The 21,783-nt window shown below is 42.9% G+C and overlaps 1 protein-coding gene across 10 annotated transcripts in view; it reads left to right on the forward strand.

Annotated features, from left to right (window-relative positions):
* Positions 1-21,783, forward strand: part of LOC122878294 (phosphodiesterase 4D interacting protein) — a 106,042-nt gene that overhangs the window by 58,631 nt on the left and 25,628 nt on the right. For 3 of the 10 annotated variants that reach the window (XM_044200911.1, XM_044200910.1, XM_044200913.1), the window contains exons 6-22: positions 118-241; positions 405-565; positions 943-1,057; positions 10,754-10,891; positions 11,054-11,173; positions 11,368-11,460; positions 11,837-12,046; positions 12,270-12,428; positions 12,837-12,929; positions 13,535-13,672; positions 13,774-13,953; positions 14,690-14,884; positions 14,965-15,219; positions 15,979-16,144; positions 19,665-19,777; positions 20,604-20,770; positions 21,470-21,779. In XM_044200911.1, the coding sequence (XP_044056846.1) occupies positions 118-241; positions 405-565; positions 943-1,057; positions 10,754-10,891; positions 11,054-11,173; positions 11,368-11,460; positions 11,837-12,046; positions 12,270-12,428; positions 12,837-12,929; positions 13,535-13,672; positions 13,774-13,953; positions 14,690-14,884; positions 14,965-15,219; positions 15,979-16,144; positions 19,665-19,777; positions 20,604-20,770; positions 21,470-21,779 (2,737 nt within the window). Of the gene's footprint in view, positions 1-117; positions 242-404; positions 566-942; positions 1,058-6,142; positions 8,534-10,753; positions 10,892-11,053; positions 11,174-11,367; positions 11,461-11,836; positions 12,047-12,269; positions 12,429-12,836; positions 12,930-13,534; positions 13,673-13,773; positions 13,954-14,689; positions 14,885-14,964; positions 15,220-15,978; positions 16,145-19,664; positions 19,778-20,603; positions 20,771-21,469; positions 21,780-21,783 lie in introns of those variants that run through there. The other 7 variants (XM_044200903.1, XM_044200905.1, XM_044200909.1 and 4 more) reach the window with 4 other exon arrangements.

Here is a 21,783-nt window from a genome sequence, read left to right on the forward strand (position 1 = left end):
TCAACTAGTCTGCATGTCTAATGTTTTAAGACAAGATGTCGTGTCCCTAAAGAAGGCAAATTAACTTTCCAGCTTCCTTTCATAAAATATTTTTTGCCTGAAACTACAACCTCATAGGTCAACGGCAGAGAGCCTGTCCAATCAGAATGAAGCAGAGCTGCAGCGGCGCCTAGCGGAGCGACAGGAGGAGATCAGCCACATGCAGGAAATCCTCGAAACCAAAGTTCAGCTGCTACAAGAGGTACAGACACACAAATACACATTTACTCATGGGATTCATTTAGTACTAAAAACTGAAATAAATTGGAATTAATCTTTAAACAAGACAGACAAACCTTAGGCTGGTTTGCATTGATTTGATCTGTGCAGTCACCAGCTTTTCCTGCTGTTTGCGTTGCATTCAGGAGGCCTCGCTGGCGCGAGACGAGGCTGAGCGGATGGCCTCGCTGGCGGACTCTGAGGCTCAGCGCTGCCTGGCTCTGGAGAGAGAGATGGTGGAGAGGATGGAGGAGAGTGGAGGCTCAGACGGACCGCTCACCCAGCAGGCCCTGGATGATAAAGAGAGGTGACTTTAACTTCACATTGAAAACGTTCATGCAGTAGTTAGTCCCAGATTTTTTTGCACTGTTTCCTCGCTTGATAGAATTTATAGACTACACAGTTTATGAATAAGTCAAAAAATAACAGAAATTCATTCATAATTAAAATAATCATTAGTTGCATCCTTACTGCTGGTCACTGTTGATATCGGCGCTATTCACAGCACTGTTACTGACACTGACACTGGTATCGGCTGACCTTGTCACAAACAAAGAGCCAGAGCTCTGACCTACATACTGTAACTGAGCCCAGCAGTGGCTCTGGGTTAGATCTATGAACTTCACTGCAGCTTTAACCATTTTAACCTGTGCTCCTCTCTCTCTCTCTCTCTCTCTCACTCAGGGTGATCGAGGACTTGACGCAGCAGAAACATTCGTTGGGTCTCCGGGTCGAGGAGCTTGAGGTCATAGTTCACGATCTTTCCTCTTCTCTCAAGAAGAAAGAACGAGAAGCTGAGGTATTTCTGCCCCGTCCACACCTCCTCAGTAAACACATGCTAAGTTACCTTAAATACACATCAAACTGCATGCTAAAGACAACTGGGCTTGTATTTATTACAAGTCTGAGCGTTGCACTTTCATTTCAAGTTCATTTCAAGCAGCTTAGATGCAGACCCTGGTTAAGACCTTAAGTCCAGGTCCTGAACGTGACCCAGTCAGGTGATCCAGTTGCAGGCTACATTCCTTATCGGGTTACCTTCATCGCTCCTCTTCTCCCTTCTATCTTTGTGTTTTGGCTCAAACCCCAGACAGACTTAGATATCAAACTGTTTTTATACCGACATGTGGGTCAGTGGAACTTTGGCAAAGCAGACGAGCTGCAAACCACCGTAAAGACGGAAACACGTGCATGTTGTGGCTGAGGACAGCCCCTGTATGGTTACTGTTTCATTCACACAGTGCCGATTACTGTCAGTGCTCAACTGAAAATACACCGCAGGTCATTTATTGTTGGTTTTAATAAATCCTGATACAGCTGCTGATATGTTTGTGGTTACTTCAAAAACATTTGCCTAACACTGTGTGTGAATGAGATGTGTTTATATGTACAGTAGACACTCACCTTGTTACAGTGTATTTTGGACGTTGACTACAACACATATACTGACTAATTTAGCTTGTTTTGCTGGTGGTGAAGCCAAGTTTGCAGCCATGAATCTTCTCAGTTATTCCTCCAGATTATAGAGTGGTAGCTCCACCTAGTGGTGCTACACTGCATGTATCACTGAGGCCTTCGCAGTACTGTTTTTATCTTCAGTAATATTGTACTTTTTGCTTCACTACATTTATCGTACAGCTGTGGTTATTTTGCAGATCCTTTTTTTGCATGAAAACCATGAGATAAACCAAACAAGTGCCTTAAATGAGCTTACACTCCCCAACAGGTTATGAAGTAACAATAATTTAACAATCTGAAATGAACCAAATTACTTTTACCATTGATACTTGAGAACATTTTACTGCTAATATATTGTTACTTTTAACTGAATAAAATTTAAATACAGGACTTTAATTTGTAACAAAATATTTTTCCATTTTGGTATTGCTAGTTTTACTTTCCTTGGTTTTGTAAATTGTCCTCTGACGCTGTTATTTCTTCCTTATTTCTTTGCTTCCTTATACTTCTGTGGTTCCTGCTTTACTTATTTCTTTCCCTACTTTCATTCTTCAACTAACCTTAAAGCAGGACAATCTCTAAAACTGGAGATACGAGGTTTTCAAGTATTTTTCACATTGAGTACTTTTACTTTGAGAACATTTCACTTAAAGAGCAAGCAGCTTGTGTTACGTTAGCTATCAAATGCAGGACTAACTTATAATAAAGTATTTCGTCCGCCACTAAAACAAACAGAAATACTCTTTTCTCTCTCTCTCTGTCCATCTTGTGCAATGTGTATACTAAAATATTACCCGGGCCTTTTTTAGTACTTTTTAATCCAGAATTGCTTTTCAATTCAATTATCACAAACCAGTTGACACACAATAAGCATGGAGCTTTGGGGGCCCCTGGAGTTCTGGGGCCCTCCAACTGCCTACTTTGCCCGGTTGGTAATCCAGCCTTGGTCCCATCCAAAGTGGGGGTCCTGCCCTCACATCACCCCTCTTTGTGTTGCTCTCTCTAATATTAGGTCACACAGTCTCTCAGGTCAGTGCAGAGTCAGCTCACACGTACAGTACAGTCCTACTAATTTAGCCTCCGCTTCCTCACTGACGCCAGTTACAATTATAATCAGCTCACTGTCTGCTGGCTGCTCGACACAGCCTCGTTTCATGAGGCGGCTGCAGCGTGCCCAGAAGGAATCAGTTGTTTACTTGGCACACCAACAAGTGAGACGTTTGAGAGAAGAAAATCAGCAGAGACACCTCTTCTGTCTGCGTCAACATTAATTCTCCGCTGTCACACTTTGGTATTTATGCCACTTTGAGAAAAATAAACAGCGGGTGAAGTCTGTCAGCAGTGTTTGGCACTTATCTCTGATTAGGATTAATTGATTTTTGATTGCGTGCCTCATTCCAGCCGATCAGTGTTTTGGTGTGGTGTCTCCAGAGGCTGGTAGGGTGACAAATGTAGACGCAGTCAGGGCCAGAAGAGAGTCAGTGAGTCCTGCGGTGGTCCGCACACACACACACACACACACACACACACACACACACAGGAAAACAAATCACGTGAGGACAGTTTTATCAACAGCACATCCAGCCTGCTGCGATAATGAAAGACGGATGAAGACTTGTGTATCTGTGAGTCTGTGGGAAAAAGATCCTGAAAGTGACATCAGCTTTTTAAGTCCTGCTGCTCGATTAAAGCGTCATGTGACACGAGTTCCCGGGAAATGAGAGCCCCCTCCCCTCCCGCCCCCTCCCGTCCCTCCCTCCTCTCCCTCATTCTGTGACATGCATGTGAAGGCTGGACTAGGACCGGGTGCCCCTGGGAAAGGCATGAACTCATTCCACGCTGACAATGTAGAGAATTTAATGAGCCTGATGGAAAACACTCTCAAAAACCTCACGCAGGTGTACAGAATTATACTGACACGAAAAAGCTTTATGGAAATGAAAAATGTAGTATTTTGTAATACAGAAGTTGTCAAGCAATGTTTTGATATTAATGATCTGGAAATAAAGAGAAATGAATTGTTTTTAGCCGCTGAAGTTCATACATAAAGTCCTTTTGGAGACTGAATGCAGCGGCTTTAATTAAGCAGACAAAATGAACAGCACAGCGAGCAGGGGGGACCAACAAGTATCCAATGCAAGAAAACCATCAGGTTAATTTACTGATGCTGTGCAGTGTTTCATCAAAACATCACCACACGCAAAACATTAAATACATACATCAAAACGATTCAAATAGGCAAGTGTCCAGGCTTGAAAGCCAACTGGAGTAATCCTCAGCCACAGGTGACCACAACATGGTAGGCCTAAACCGTCCAAAACAGACATAAGAATAAAATAACCAAAATAACCAAAATAAAATATATAAAAGGGGAAAATGAAATAAAAATATTTTTTTAAAAAGAAAGAAGAAAAAAGTAAAGGCCAATAAAAATGTCCAATAAACAACAAAATGATTTTCAGACCTAATTTCATCATCTTAAAGGCACAGCCTGTGATCCAAATGCCGAGTTAGAGAGTTTAATAGCTTCTTCATAAAGTAAGTCAGTAACATTTTATAATTTTGTTCATTTACATCAGTAATGGAAGCACAGCAGTAAAACAGGCCTAGATATATTTATATTTTGATCATGAGCAATATAAAAAAACACTCAAAATGCTGTTATTAATGCCATTTAAAATATATTTGATTTGGCCTTTACTTTAACGGAAAAAAATAATTAATTTTAAACATAATTAAGTAAGGAAAGGAAAAATGAAGTCATCTAGTGTTTTGCCTGAAGGACTCCCAATTGTTTATTAAAAAGAGACAGTCAGTGCATTAAAGGGCAGGGCTCCACAGCCTTCCTGTTTCCAGTAAAATGGTTCAGTCCAGGCGGCAGCAAGAGGTCTCACTCCTACAAAAAAAGATGTTAACAGATTTCTAACCTGAGCCTCTTCTTAATGCGGTTTCACAAGAAGAGTATTTTGTTTGCGAGAAGGGGAACGCCCACTTTAAAATCTTTATTAACAAAAGCCTTGTACAACAAACAGACATCAGTTTCAACTAGAAGTAGCCTAGGATAATAATAGATATGTGAAAATACAAAATAATACAAACCAAGATTCATAATGGAAATCATAATGCATTTGGCACCATGATGTCCCAGTGTTTCATAACACTTTTTTAAGGGTTACTGTTCTCACTGAATCCTTGAGAGAATTCATAAAGCAAATGCAATTTGTGAAACTTTAAGGCACGTTTTAGACGCTATTCTTTTCTTTTCAAAAATCGTTTTATTGATTTTTCAAACCAAGAAGCATAAATCAGGAGCAAACCCCAACTGCTCGTTAAACAAACCGAAGTCTTTGCACACAGTAACTAACGAATGACTGTAACGGTGGTTACAGATGTGAATACAGTGAACACAAGAGCAAATATGGCAAGTACAATAAATACATGAGGAATAAAATTAAATAAATAAATTAGAAAAAAGTAGATGATCATAATAATAATAATAATAATGATAATAATAAATAGGTGAATAAAATGTTTTGGAGTCTTGAGAAGGAGTAAGAGGTCAGTGACAACACCACGTACTCAAACCATACGGGAGCTCTGAAAGCATCAGATCCACGTACGAGTGTGTTGGTGCGGCAGCTTCCTCCCATCTCAGTATTACTGCTCATCAAGAGTGACAAAAGCCAGAGCATTACGTTTGGCTGCGTTCAAATGTTCAGCCTCATCAGCAACTCCAAGCCGGGCCGGTGGGGGTCGTGTTCGATTACACTTGACACTTGTAGCTGTTATATTTATTGTTATGAGACAGCTCTAGTGGTTTTAGACACTACCAGCGGTAGAAGACGTATTCAAATCATTTACTCAAGTAAAAGTAGCAATACCACAGGATAAAAATACTCCATTACAAGTAAAAGTCCTGCAACAAAATGTACTTAAAGTATCAAAAGTAAAAGTACTCAGAGTGGCTTCTGTCAGTGTTATACTATTATATTATTGTATCATTGTTGATGTATTAATATGTAAGCGGTACTTTAATGTTGTCGCTGGTCGAGGTGGAGCTGATGTTAACTGCTTCATATACGTTTGGTTTAATTTGACAACTGATCATATATTATAAACTGATCATATGTTTTGTATGTAAAATCTTAATTTGAAAGGTAACTAGTAATTATCGCTCTTAAATAAATGTAGTGCAGTAAAAAGTACAATATTTCTCTCTGACACGTAGTGAAGTAGAAGTATAAAGTAGCATAAAATGGAAATACTCAAGTAAAGTGTAAGTACCACAAAATTGTACTTGAGTAAATGTATTAACAACCACTGGTTGACCACTTTCAGTGAATCCCTGTGGCCTAATTTGGGCAAAATGAGTTATGCATGTGGAATATTCCCAGGAATAATAAAATAATAGTTTTGGGGGGGGCGACAGCCCACTTTTGCAAACGGGACTAGTTAAAGCTGCGGAGTGAGACATCTTCTCACACGTACAGGATCTTTGGTCTCTGTCAACGTTGCCTCGTCGTCTCGTTACGAAAGCGGCTCGAGGTCTGACAGCCTCCCCCTCCATCCTCAGCTGAAGACGCCTCTGCCGGTGAGAAGACAGCGGAACGGGGACTCGGACCGTCTCCGGTGAATCTATAAACATCCAGACCGTCGACGAGGAAAGATCGGGTTTTTCCCCCCCGTGTTTGTGTCGGGTAATAACGGGGGCAGCGGCTGCAGCGGGGAGATGCTGTCATGTAGAGAGACGTCATTGATTTAAAAGCCTAAAAAAAAAAAAAAACACACACACCGGAGGATCGCTTCTACACCGGGATCATTGAGGACAAACCGACCGGAGTAAAACCCGGATCGATCTGACAGCACGTGTGTGTGCAGTTTACCACCGTGGAAGTGAAAATGTAACCCATGACAGAGAGTCACTCACATCCGCTCTGCCTGGAAGTCTGCTTCACTGGATGAACGCTGCGGATCACGTTGTCAGCGTGATCCGACGAGATTTGTGTTTTGAGGGCTGCTGATGCGGCTTCTTTAGATCTGATCCCCATCAGAAAGTGACCTAGTTTTTGTTTCATCTCCATCAGAACTGATTGAATTGATTGATTGTAAAACACTGTCTTTCTCGGCAGATGGAGTCTGAAACATATAAAACACATTTAAAAACACATAAGACTTTTTTTTAAAAATCATTTCAGGACCTGACACTGGAAGACAGAGGACGGAGGCTGAAGAGGGATAAACCACATCAAAGCATCTCTGTACAACACTTGTAATGTACAGGAACTCTTTAATGTGTCCCAACTTTTTAAATCAGTGTGGGGTTTTTTTTTAGTTTGGATGAATGCGACACACCTGGAAAAAAAACTATTGGACCACACCTGTACAAAACTCCAGGCAAAAAATCAGCACTTTAAAGATCACACAGTTGTGATTTCATCTTACAGTCCAAAGAAACGTTCACACCTTTTTTCAAGCAGCAAAAGAAACGGGCTTGAGCGCTGCTATATTGCTGGTAGTTAATTGACAGCTGCATGCTGTTGTGATGCTGGACGTGGTGAAGATGAAGGAGGCGTGCAGGATCTGCGCCCGCGAGCTCTGTGGCAACCAGCGCCGATGGATTTTCCACCCGGCTGCCAAAGTCAACCTGCAGGTGCTGCTGTCCCACGCTTTGGGCCGCGAGCTGACCCGGGACGGCCACGGGGAGTTTGCCTGCTCCAAGTGCGCCTTCATGCTGGACCGCATGTACCGCTTCGACACGGTCATCGCCCGCGTGGAGGCGCTATCTTTGGAGCGCCTCCACAAGCTGCTGCTGGAGAAAGACCGGCTGAGGCAGTGTATCGGAGGCCTGTTCCGGAAGAACAATGCAGAGGATGGAGCTGTGGCTCCGCCTGGGTCTGTTGTGGGAGTTGCTGGGACTGAGGCAGGGTCTGAAGACACTCCTGTGGTGGATCTGTCAGCCCTGCAGGTTGTAAGATACTCAGATATGATCCAGGACGATCTGACTTACTCTGTGTATGAATCCTGGGCTGATAAGGAGGAGCCCGCCCCGGACCACCACAGCCATCACCACCACCTCCAGTGCCCAGGAGCAGACTCTCTCTCTGGCCAGAAGCCGAGGCGGTGCAGGGGTTGTGCAGCGCTCCGTGTTGCTGATTCTGACTACGAGGCAGTGTGCAAGGTGCCTCGCAGTGTTGGGCGCAGGAGCACATCCTGTGGCCCATCTACGCGCTACTCGACAGCCACCACGGGGGTCGACGACCCCACCAGAGCCTCCGCAGCATCTGAGGCTACAGCTGTCGCCTTTGAGTCCTCTTCAGCTGGGTTGGACACTGATAAGACCATGTGTGACAGGACAAGTCCCAGCCCGGCATCATCTGTAGAATCTCTCGACACCGCTGTGGACATGAGTTGCCCTCCTGTGAACCACAAAGAAACTGCACCAGAGAAAGATGCAGAGGAGGCTGCGGCGAGAAGGGACACGCCGTGGGATAAACCCACAAGTGAGAGCTCCCTCTCTGGCCTTGAGATGATGCTGAGCCTCCTGAGGGGCTGGGAGTACCGGCCAGTGAAGCCTCAAAGGGGCAGCAAGCTCCCAGTTCTGGTCAAAGCCAAACTGGAGCAAGGCCTGTCGCTGGCCCTGCCCGTCCCGCTGAGGTCGCCCTGTGGAGGGGCAGCGGACTGTGAGCTGTACCCCCACCAGCCTGTACCGGAGGTCGTGACCCCGTGTCCCCAGCAGGAGCTGCAGGCGGAGCTGGCAGAGATGGAGGAACAGTGGCTGGATGATTATGTTCAGTGCAGGCCGTTCCGCTTTCAGCAGGTAGATCGGTAGCCACGCGGCACCTGGTCACTAGATGACCTCTGACCTCCGTGTTGTTGCTCTCACTTAGGCAGGACAGTTAGAAATGTGTTCTCACTGTCATTATTTTTGTTAAAGGGGTTAAACCAATTTACACATCAAGATCAGTTTACTTGTTAATACTACTGTGAAAACAGTTGTATAATATCTTCTGTTGTTCTGGAGGAGTTCACTAAATAACCCCGATGGTGTCATAGTGATGTCATCAGGGTTATGTTGACGTGGACGCAACACATCTTTAATGGAAAGCCTGCATTACGAACTGGGTATGTGGAGTCTGAAAGACTCAATTCCCAGCCAAGGAAGTTGTAAGACATTATTGGGTTGCATTATGGGAAATGTAGGATCCAGGTTTTTTTAGATATTGACCCATACAAGGATTTCTCAGCCTCTGCAGCTTTTGACCATTCTTTTTTTTTTTTAATCTGTCTCTTGCAAGTCCGTCTACTTTATAGAAGAGCAATACTAAATCACTAGAGTGCCGTTTGAAAATAATAATAATATTTTTTTATCATTTTGAATCCTAAAAAAAGGGAAAATTGGATGAAAAGAAATTAATAAGGCAAAATCTGAGTAAAAATTCAACTGTAAAAATATAATTTTCTGTGCAAACATTCTGTAGTTTCTGATTTTTGATGACTTGATGTGATGCTGTCTGATCTAAAGTGTAATCAGACGCTTTTTTTTGCATTTTCTCCACATTTTTTTCCTTCACTTTCCATTAGTGGAATCATATTCTGAGCGGAGAAATGGGGGCCTGTTAACTGTAAAATGCAATTGACAGTGTCCTTTTGTAGCAGTAAAAACAGGACTAGCCTTGTTCCGGACCTCTGAATCACTGCCAACAGAGAAAATGGCACTTCAGTCTAATTATCAGGCTAAAACGGGACAACTTCTGGATGTCTGATGAACGTAAGACCTGATTTAAAAAAATACCCAGGTTGTTTGCAATGAAAATCTGTAAAAACGTACAGAAAAAGAAATCTGACAATCGGATGAAGGCTTAGTCCAGCTGATGCAAAATTCAACACCACCTTTTAAGCAGATCGACCAGCTAATTCCCGGTTTGTGTGCCTGCCATCCAGACTGAACACGGTCAAATCTCTCTGGATTTTCTGTCTTACTCATCTCCTTCACCGCTGACGAAGCCGAACTCACCCGCTGCCTTTATTACCCTCTCGGGGAGCACAAATACTCTTCCTGGTCGGTATCCTAGCAACACTTGCGTTGCCATGGGAACATTCTCCAAGCGCTGCGGCAGTCGGTCGGTGTGAAGGCTCTGCTCAGTCAGATCCAGTTTCATAACTTCTATTGTTATGTTAATGATTAGTGTGAATGTGGTTCAGTGTGCCAGGAGCAAACCGAGACAAGACAGCTCTGTTATGGCCCGTTACGTTTTGGTGCGTTGGTCCATTATACAGCAATATACCAGTCTGTACAACAAACCTCTCACTGGTATGAAGGAGGAAATTTACACTCGTGACTTTTACACACTGATAAAGACTCCAGAGTATTCAAAACTAGATTCTGGTTTATTTAGCGATGACTTTGCTCTAACTGCTGACCTTTCTACCAGAGGTCTGTTTCATGATTTGACTTTTTTTTTTTTACTAAAATAGGTGAATTTATACTCTATTTGTAGTACCAAATTACATAGTTCTTTCCATTAAATTGGTAGGAAATTATGGGGCCCATAAAACAAAAGGTGTCATCTATGATTTTCTTATATATCTTTCCTTCACTTCTACAATTTGACCCTGTATTGTTTTGGAATCCAGTTGAAACAGCTGTACATACAACTAATAGCGCCCCAAAGGGCCGAGTGACATCATATCATTACACAGATCATAAAAACAAAAACAAGGAAGTCAGCAACATGCTGCCGTGGCAACAGCCGCTTCCCCAGGAAGTCATCCAACAGTGAGCTGACATCACTTTCCACTTTCACTCCATCATTCACACAACAGCTGCAGGGACAACACACATTTAACTGTTTCACCACTGATTAACCAATCAACTATTATTTAGATTTAATACATGTTAAGGGTTAGAGGAAAAACAACAACCAGTGCCTGTCACAAAATGCAAGTCCAGTCATACCATAATTAATTTTGCTCCTGTATACAGTACGACTACGTATTATCATTGTTAGCTGACCTGTGTTTTGTTCCTGTCTTTCAGAGGCTGATTGATGAGCAGCAGGGCCAGCTCAGTCAGTATGAGAGTGCTGCAGGTCAGTGTGTCAGTGAGCTGCAGAAGGCCCAGGACCAGGTCCACTTGCTCCAAGTCAAGATCAGAGATGGCGAGACCAGGAACCAGGTATAAACACGTCACCCCTCCCACCTCCACACCTGCACTTCATTCATCTGAACCAGTTTTTACATTAGTCTACAGCGAAGCTCTGTAATGCTTTGTACTGAGTCAGTTGTGTGTGTGTGTGTGTGTGTGTGTGTGTGTGTGTGTGTGTGTGTGTGTGTGTAGAAGCTGCAGGAGCGTCTCAGTGAGATGGGGTTGGAGCTGCGTTCGGCCCGAGAGGAAGCCCAGCGTCAGGAGCGAAACATCCAGAACATCACTGATACTGTTAACTCCAAGGAGGCACAGGTAGGGAGGGAGGGACGGATGAATGAATAGATAGATAGATAGATAGATAGATAGATAGATAGATAGATAGGCAAGAACTAGAAAGAGACAGGAAGGAATACATTTAGACACAGCAGTGTCAAAAGTGGAAATAGACAAAGAATGCACAGTTTCTTATAGAAATTGTGTTTTTCTGTGTGTTTGTGTGTGAGCAGGCTGCAGAGCTGTATCGGGTGATTGAGGAACAGAATAAGATGCTGTGTTCTCTCAAAGAGCTCGCCAACCGCAACCAGCTGCAGCAGCTGCAGGTTTGTCCTCCATACTGACGCTGAATGATACCAATGTGGCTTCTTCACATCAGTGAGCGACTGTGCTCACAGATCATTTTTATAATATACACAGATTTATACCACAGCCACTGAAATGACTTGTTTCTGACTGACCACAGTCTTCATAGATAGAGTTTCAGTCAGTAAGCGATTTGTTAATTTTTAACAGTGGGGACGGAGGGTTTCCCGGTTTGTTTTGTTCAACCATGACTAGCAAACCAACTCATGGTATCTCCCCTCACCCCCCTCAAATCAGAGCTCCTCTTCTCTTGCTGAGGTTTCTTTGTCTCTCTTTCCTCGTTTGTCCCTTTCTTTCCTTGTGTGTTTGTCCGTCTTTTATTCGCCCTCGCTGCAGGTGTCTGGTGCTGAGAGTATCCGAGGTCAGGGTGAGGTTCTGGCTCTGCAGGCGTCTCTCTTCCAGGCTCAGCTGGAGCTGCAGGCTGGTCAGCGGGCGCAGCGGCAGGCAGCTAGGACGCAGGAGGACCTGAGCCGAGCCCTGCAGAGGCTGGAGAAAGACCTGCAGGGGGCGCTGCAGCACAGGAGGGAGACAGAGAGGCACAATCAGGTGAGGAAAGGAGAAGTGTTTAAAAAGACATTTTTATTTTGTAATTATTAGTTCTACTTGTTACTTGTTGTTAAGCATCTTTTTGCCTGATTGTCTGTGTTTAAATTTAGTAAGGATCAGATTGTATATATCAGTTGTGTTCTCTGAAAGATCACCTCGTATCTTGGCTCTTTGTACTTTATGTTGATGTGTGTGTGTGTGTGTGTGTGTGTGTGATTTTTAGGACCTGCAGCTGGCTCTGGAGAAGGCCCGATCAGTCCTGCAAGAGAGAGAGGAGCAGCTGAGAGAGGGCGAGCAAGAGAGACAGAGGGAGGACGAGAAGAGAGAGAAGACCATCAGAGAGCTGAAGACGTCCCTGCTGACCAAAGAGCAGCTGATAGAGGTCAGACACACTCAACCTGACAAACAGACTGTATACAGTAAACAGCTCCTCTCATGCTTGTAGGTAAACCTGCATCAGCACCGACACTTACAGTACAAACATTCATAGTATTCATATAGGGCTCATATCACAGGAGATGCTTTGCATGCTGCACATACCAAACAGAAACCCCACAGCTGAATGTGGAAGTGCAACAAGCTGAAGTTCCTCTGCCGACCACTAGATGCTCCTCAGACTGAACTGAAGCGACTCAGTAATTCCAGAGTCGCTGTAGATGGTTTCATTTCCTCCGCTGTGGTAATTTTTGGCCCCACTTTTTTTATCGTCTATGACGCATACACAGAGACACACACACACACACACACACACACACACACTGGTGTGTGACTGACTATTTGTTTCAATCAGGACTGTGAGCTGTGGGAGGATCCAAAGGACAAGAGAGACTCTCTGCTTCAGAAACTGCGCCAGCGTATCAAGGAGAGAGACCGAGCTCTGGAGGTAAACAAAACACACACACACACACACACGCACACACACACACACACACACACAATGGTCATACAGTACATCCTGTGAGCTCTTGTGAGTTAATTTTGTCTTGCGGCTGGTGTATGAGTACTATATTGTGTGCCTACCTTGTATTTTCACCTCCAAACGTCACAATAACATCAGAAGTTTTCATCCAGAGGTTTATTTATCTATTAATTTATGTAGTCTAATTTAAGTAGTGCCTCTGCTTCCTGTAGCCTTTTATTGATTTTATTTTTTTTAATCAGGAAAGCCTTATTTAGGATCTGAAACAATAACTCAATGGGACTTAATTTCACATTATTCACCAGTCACTGTGGACATAGTGAGTAATTTTGTTTATGAAACATGATGTCATCCATTGCAATGGGGTCAGCTATTCCTGATTTGCAGTTCAGCTTTGTAAACAGACCGTAAGAGGAAACTGTTATCTAGAAACGTCTGGTGCCATATTGGACTGCTGGTGGTAAGATAAGACAAGATACTTTGTGAATACGGCTCCTATAATTAGGGCCAGGCCAAACCAAAACTGTCAGGTTCAGTGATGATTGACACTGTTTTCGTCCGCCCCTCAGCGAGCAGTGGACGAGAAGTTCCGCTGCGTGGACGAGAAAGAGGAGGAGACTCGTCGGCTTCAGCTGCTGCTCAGAGAGAAGGAGCGAGACCTGGAGAGGCAGTGCTGCGTCCTGGCCAACAACGAGGAGACCATCACTGTAAGAACACACACACAAATCACACTGCTTCTCCTACTCACTCTGCTACCTCCACCACTCATCATTGGTTGTGTGTGTGTGTGTGTTTGTATGTGTGCCAGAGCCTGGAGGTGCTGGTGCGTGGTAAGACTTTGGAGGTGGAGCAGGTGTGTGACGCCTGGAGGAACGTCCAGCGGCAGCAGCAGGAGAGCGAAGAGAGACAGAGTCGCATCCTAAGAGAGAGAGACACCATCATCAGCCAACTGCAGGTGGCGCTGCACGCTCGTACGCAGGAGGCCCAGGTACAGACAGGAAGTGACCAAAAGGAAATGGATTTACTAAAATATTAATATCAGTTATAATCCGTTCCTCAGCTTTATATTAAGAACTGTGCAGCTGCTGAAAAGTCTTTCACTCTGTCTGTGGTCATAGTGTCATGTTAGTCAATAATAAGTACAGTCCTCCAATCCGAGTATTCAAAATAACTTCCAATATTCAAAGAAAATTCCAGTATTTTCCTACAATAGCTAATCCAGAGGGCTAATTTCTGTGTTTACTTTCAGTCGGACTTAGAGCTTTTAAAATGATTAGTGTAAAAGTGAAGTTTATTTGGAAAGCTTTAGGCGGCTCGTACTGCGTTTGTCAGTGTCACATTTCCAGAATCTATAATAGATGCGGCGAGTGCAAAGTTAGCATAACCCATGGCCAGAATGACCATGAATAAGACCAACAAATCAGTCCCCTAGAAGAACCAAGACAGCTGGATGAGAATTATAAGGATTGTTTTAGCTGGCTCACATCATATTAGCCTGGATTAATTAAACCACATTTGAAGAACAGGTGGGAAATTGACGATGCAACTTTGCAGCTTTATTATCAGATGGGACATGACAGATTGGCTTTGCATCATGTTAAAAACAACACAAAAACACATCCACTTTCCTGACATCACTGCTGTCATCCCCGCTCTGTTGAGTGGACCTTTCTGTTGCTTTTCTCGCTGTGGATTCACGTTTCTTCTTCTTCTCTCTGCTGCAGGACCTGCGCGGCTCCCTGCTGGTTCAGATCCAGTCAGCTCCCAGCGACGTTCTGGAGGAGCTGAACATCCGACTCCAGCTCAAAGACCGCCTCTTCCAGGAAGTGCTGGCCGACCGGATGCGCCAGGCCCAGGAGCACCAGGAGCAGGTCCACGAGCTGCTCAGAACCATCAGCTCCAGGGACCAGTACATTCAGGTAGAGCGGAGGAGCTCAGTAGAAGCACTTAGGTCCAGTATAGAGTCACGTATGGAAAAATGACAACAATCTCCCTGCAGGACTCTGCGAGCCGGCTCGGTGAGGTGATGACCGAGCAGACAATGAGGCTCCAGGAGCTCCGCAGACAGCTGAGCTCATGCATCGGATCGAGGTCTGACTCCGGATCAGACTCGGCTGTGGAGCTCCAGGCCGTGCAGGAGGAGCTGCGCCTGGCTCTGAGGAGGCAGAAGGAGAGCCAGGAGCTGAGCAGGAGTCTGGCTACCAGGGTGGACTCCCTCACCAGGACACTGCATGTGAAGGAGGAGATCATCAGGGTCAGTGAGAGGGAGGGAGCAGAATCTCTCTATGTTTGAGATGATGTTTGTAATTTTATCTTAACGTAAATTCTCATATAAAAAGCCAAGATTGAAATAATAGACGGGTAAAGAACGTTGTAGGAGGTGGAATTACTTGTACTACAATATAATATTGTTAAATATGTATAATGTACATTTCCACAGCACTAATTCCATCAGTACAACAACAGTCATGTCATACTCACCACTCTGCTGCTCTGAGTTTCTCTTTTTCAACACAAATGCTATTTAACGTCAACTTGTCATTAGCTAAGACAAACTTTTCAGCTTCGTGACAGTGCCTTTTTTCAGATAATTCAGCAGATATTTAAATAGTTTATTTGGCTTAAGAAGTAGGAACATTTTCTCAACCCTTAAATGAACACTTAATCCTTCAGTTTATCTTAAAAGCTCAAAATCACCAAATTTGGAGATACATGCATACAGACTCCAGGCTTCCAAAGAGCATTTTTACCAACATTCAAAATACATTCACCAAAATATTTACCACAATACGAGAGACTCAGATAACAGTATTAATGTATTTTTTAAAAAGGCAACAGAATCAACATGGCAAAAATGTAATGACCTTGTTCTGCATTTTGTAAATGCAGCTGCAGCTTTCTATCCTCTGTTAAACCAGTATTTTGTGTTGTGTATATGTGTTTCTTGCTAATGCATGTGTGTATACATGTCATGGTCTTCATGGTCTTCTGTGTGTGTGTGTGTGTTGTGCAGGACTTCCAGAGGCAGATGGTGGAGCCCTCAGGTCTCCCGCTGGTGGAGCAGTTGACCCAGGAGGTCCAGGAGCTGAGGGAGAGCCTGGCGCAGCAGGACGGCCCCCCAGCCAGAGGCCCCATCCTGGGCCGTGATCGGCCCAACAGCAGGCAGCCTGAGTTTGGAGGTGGGCATCAGAGAAGCATGGGACAGTATCTGTAACAGCAACTCCCCCAGGAGCCATGCCTGTGGTGTGGGGCTCTGCGTGGAGTGTCCTGCTGTGGTGGTGGTGGCCAACACATGTTAAATACTAACACTGAACATTTTTGCATTGTAACCAATGATGGTAACATGGTGGACTAACTCCAAGCCTTTTTCAACAGTTCAGTCACAGGTCTGCACGCCTCTCAGAGGTGGGGTATGCGATTCTGGAGAAATCCAATATGACAAATACCATGATGTAGAGCGAACAACGACACAGCAAGTAACATAACTAATGTTAGCTAGGTTGTGGGTTAGCAAACTGTCGCTACAGCTGCTGCTGAGAAGCTAACAGCCAGAGAGGACGAGACGGTTTCCCAGAGCCAGCACAGCAGCTCCAGACAGCGACGCTCACAACTCTCCTGCTGCTACAGCTAACATCACAACAGCAGCATGTCATGGCTTAGAAAGTCAGCTGAATGTCTGCGGGCAAGTCATTTAACGTCACCTGACACACTAATCATGGCTGGAATAGTGTTGTGTGGCTCGGTGCGAGCCACTTTGTTAGTTTCCCGTTTACAGAGCCGGGGCTGAGTACAAACACCGGAGGGTTTCTCAGCACTCACACTGAACAGACAGCTAGCGGGCCGTCAGGAGATATTCGCAGAATCTGACAAAACGACGTGTACTGGATTAGAATCGCACACCCCACCTTTAACACTGATGACAGAAACGTCTGTTTCATTAATGACAGTTAATTGTAGGAGTTAAAACCCCTTAACAAGCTGCATGATTTTTTTAACCGCTTTTGGAACGGCATCGTGTTGAATCTTCATTCAAACTTGACGAACTTTACATTGTTTGAAAGTAAAAAAAAGGGTCATTTTCAGGCTTGTGCTGTTGTTGAGGGGTTCAGTATAGAAGGAAATATCGACCCACAAAAAAGGAAATAATGGTGTTTCAGTTGGAGAAAGGGTGGAGGTCCAATTCCAAAATACAACAGAAACAAAAACAACAAAAAAAAATACATCAAATAATTGATAAATACTAATTAACTCATTTCCTGAAAATGCAGATCCAATCATCAAAACTTTGCACCATCGGCGACTTAAAGTCTGAAAATTGCTAGAATTATTTATGTTTTTTATTCATTTTGTGAATATAGCATGTTTTTCTAATCATTTTGTCGTTTTGGAACAATGCTCTTCACATTAAGCCATCTGGGTATTGTCCTGAGTGATGGCCAGTTTAAAAATGACTGGAAAAAATGTTTTATTTAATTGTTTTGTAAATGTTTCAGTGGAAATGTCATTTTGAACAATTCATTCAACTGCTTTCTCTTACGCATATTTTCTATTTTGGAGGCTACAAAGCATCATTTCCTCTGTTTAATGGTTTTGTAAATGTTTTGTATTTTGTCATAATATGTGGTTACGTATGCCAGTGATAATATATTAGCTTATATGTGGGTGGGTGTGTGCCTTTGCATGTTGAGCAGCTTGAATGAGCCCGTTTCTGAATGCTGTAAATTGTATGACAATTGACCCAACTCACATTTTGTTTTACTGAACAATATGAAAACATAAGCACACTCCACATTGCTTTTATGTGATTATGATTCTGTGTACTTAGTTTACAGCTGACTTTTATGGAGTTTTCAAATGTCACTTTGCTTTTGTGATTTTATGAGCCTCTGTGCAATTCAACAACCATCAGTTTCATCTCTGTGGTTCCATATTAATGAATAATATCATAAAATTGAGTGTCACACTGGAGCACAGTAAGTATGAATGTTTTTTTTTTCTTGTTATTGATCTTCACAAAAAGCTGAAGAATGTAAGGTGTGTCTCCACAGGCTCCATAAAAGTTTAAAAAAATAAATAAAATAAAATAGGTCAGCCACATTTGTTGGATTGCAGATATTATATTTTATTCATACATTTTCAAACCCTTACATGTAATTGAGCCGTTCAATAAATGAACCTGCAGCACGTACATCATGCATTTGTGTTTTTAGGAGGTTTTCACAGTTTGTACATTGTACATTGTATATTTGCACACTGGCCCAAGTTAAGTTCATTTTGTTTTACATGGACATAGCAATAGCAGAACTTCAACATACAATTATGCACAAGCACCAGCTGCACTGTATTTAGTGTTTGTAGCAAAACGCTAATTTACAGCACCTGTCCACAGGAGGCTTTTTATGATAAAATAGGAAAAAAATAGTTTTATTACTTCCCCGTCTCTACAGTGACTTCATCAACACACTCAGTGACACTCAAAAAGAAACACTTCACACAGTAACGTACGCACAGAGTCCAGTTTGAGAGGAACACGATCACCTCTTCTCTCCTTGTTGTGTGGATTTGTGCCTCAAGCACCAAAACTACACAATAATGATATGCATACCATACTTCACACTAATTTGAATGTGAGTTCAAGCATCCGAAATATCAGAGTCCGAATTCCCCTAAGAAATGTTTGACCAGTCACCCTAAAGCTCACGTTATATTTATTAATTCAACAATTATATTTGCTCCAACATGACGATGTGAATTTCCCCGCTGTTAGTAATATAATTCTGGTGGAGAAACATTAAATCCCCTCATTTTATTGATTGATTTATTTGCCTAAAACAGTCACATATATGATAAATACTCTAAAGAATTTCTGAATCAGCCTTTAAAAGCCCACTAATTTGTCTGTAGCTGTAGAAAGAAAACTCCTCCTCAGGTTGTTAAAAACCCTCAACCTCAGAACAATACTGAGGACGTGACTTCAGTGTGTGAAATTTATATTGATATGAGACCAAATCCAAGTAGTAATGTAACATAGAGGCTTACATAGTTCTAGAAAATAACTTTGGCATGATGCTAATAAGAGCCAGACCTGCCGTAGCATTTAATTCATTTCATCACCAGTACATTCAGTAAGTCAAGGCCAGGATATACCTCGCTACAGATGCACGTCAAATTTCATAGGCTCAGATTACCCATAATCCTGCTCTGTTTAAATATCTTAAAGCTTTGTAAACCCATCTCTCCTATTGGTCCATTCTGTTCATAAAGTATTTTTCAGTGGCTTCATACTCTGGAGTAAATCCCAAAATTTGACTCGAGCGTCTTTAATTCACTGACGCACAGATCTTTGGGTTCAGATGTGAGATCACTGTATTGATGTTTAACCACAATCAGTGCAGTTAATAACACTGCACTGATTCTGATCTTCATATCAGTGAACTACGAGCTGTTTATACGTACGCACATACAGTTAAACTCATATATGACCTAAAGCAGCGGATGTTGCGTTACAAATGACCAGCATCACGATGAAAGTGAAGAACGTCAGCTGAAGTGAGCAGCTATTTCAGAACTCCACAGATGTTTTCTCCGTGTTGACAGTGTGACACTCAGTAGAACTGTTGCTGAATTGCACAAAGTGAAGATGAGAGAAATGTTAAAGAAGTCCTTGTAATGGTCGAAATCGAACTTTTTTTCTTGCAGAACTGAGCTCAGAGGATGAAGACGAGGCTGATGATGATTTGAACAGCGAGTACACTGAGAGTGTTGATGAAGAGGAGTCCAAACTGAATGTCCAGTCTGTGGCCAACACCAAGGTATGAATACATCTCATTTGAACTGATGCTTTCCCCATCTATCATTACAAACCCATGTTATACAGCTCATTTTACTGAAGATTGAAAAATATTTTTAATCACTTTAAAGCTATTTAAGAGGGAATTTGAGGGGAATGGAGGCCAAACATTTCAATGTTGACAAATCTCAAACGTGACAATCTTTTATTACTATTGTATCCAAGAGGGATGAATGAGGGATTTAGCAGTAGAGTTTTATCGTTTTAATATGTTTTCTAATAAGAGAACGTTGCAGTTTTTAAATTTTTCCCTAGGTCTTAAATACTTATTCCTGGGATTTTTTGTGTCTTTACTGTTTATGTAACATTTTGTTGTGTACTTTTATTCTGAAAATTCTGTATTTTTGGAGCTGTATCCTTTGAAGGCTGGCCCTCTATGTGTTTGGTTCTGATTGGATAACTGAGAAAGATTCAGCTGTTTTGTATATGTTGAGTTTATATTTAGAGTTTCAGCTTTGTTTGCGTAGATAGTTTATATATAGTACTTTGAATAAAGTATATATGAAGTGTATGTTAACAAGAACTTGTCACAAGAGTTTTTGTTGGAGGCCTCGGTGCAACATTTCAAACTAAATGAAGGCGGGAAACAGATTTATGCCAGAGGGTTGGAGTTTTATGAGGCGAGAAGCTGCTGTGAATTTTGATCATTAATCTTTGATCTCTGGTCCATTTACAATAAAAAAAGATGCATTCAATGACACAACTGTAATTTAGCTCGTATAGTAAGTTACACCTCAGGGGCTTCTAACTAATAATTCAGAAACAACTCTGACTGGCTGTCTAAACAGGCTTCTGGAGGTACAGGAAAGGCTCCATCCCAGGATCTGTTATTTGAAGGTCAGGGACTGATGGAGGTCAAACAGCTGGTGGAGCAGAAGAGGGCGGTGGAGAGAGAGCTGGGAGAGCTGAAAGCTCAGCTGGAGAAGGCCGGCTTCTCCTCACTTTCACAGATGAGGTAAGACGATTACTTGAAGGATAAGTCTGGCCATATTTCATATTTTTTATATTGTAAATAAATTCCATGTGCAGAGTCAAACCAGCAGTGAATGTATCTGCTAACAAGTGTTGTGTGTGTATCTTCTTCCTCTGAGCCACAGAGCTCCACTGTTGTCCAGAAACTATTAAAACACATCAGTGAGCCGCGCTGTTGCACTGGGTGACATGTTGCTTCATCACCATGAACACACACACTGTAGTTTATTCTGACTCAGTCCCACACACACCGTCCTGCTGCCCCAAACACTCACTACAGCACCACATGTGGATTCATCCGCTGCTGGAAATAGTCCCCAACAAATGCACTATTTCCTCCTGTTTGTCTGATAAAAACTACAGCGAGCAGCGGTTTGAGGAAATGACTGAGCCTTTTTAAACATCAAACTATAAATCTGTGAGGTGTTTTTAAAGATTCAATCTTAAGTAGGAACCAATGGGCTCGGAGCTGAGAGCCTCAGACAGGAAGTCACAAAGTACTGAGAGACGGACTGACACATTGTTAATTTTAGTCTTTTCACAGGATTTGCTGACAATAAGAAATAATATAGAATAACACCAAAGTTATCCATTAAACTTAAAGATGCATTAAGTAATTTTTTGGCCACTAGAGGTCAATATGTTTATTTTAACCGTCTATCTCTCTCCGTCTGTTTTGAAGGAAAGCTCTGTTCAGCCTGCAAGCAGATAACCAAGAATTAAAGCGTCAGCTGACTGACAGGCCCGGCAGTAAACAGAGTGATGACCAGAAGGTGTTGGACGGCAAAGAGGAGGAGGAGGAGGAGGAGCTGGATGTGACCATTGAAGGGGTGGAGGAGGATGAAGAGGAGGAGGAGGAAAGCTCTGAGCTATGGGACGCCTGGGATGGCGAGCTGTCTCTGTCACAGACCAACATCCAGACCAGTGAAGAGCAGAGGAAGAACAGAGCCAGCAGACCCGAGTCACTGCACCTGCTCACCATCTCCTCACAGGTAG

The sequence above is a fragment of the Siniperca chuatsi genome, linkage group LG6, assembly GCF_020085105.1.
Source record: "Siniperca chuatsi isolate FFG_IHB_CAS linkage group LG6, ASM2008510v1, whole genome shotgun sequence".
Classification (NCBI taxonomy): domain Eukaryota; kingdom Metazoa; phylum Chordata; class Actinopteri; order Centrarchiformes; family Sinipercidae; genus Siniperca; species Siniperca chuatsi.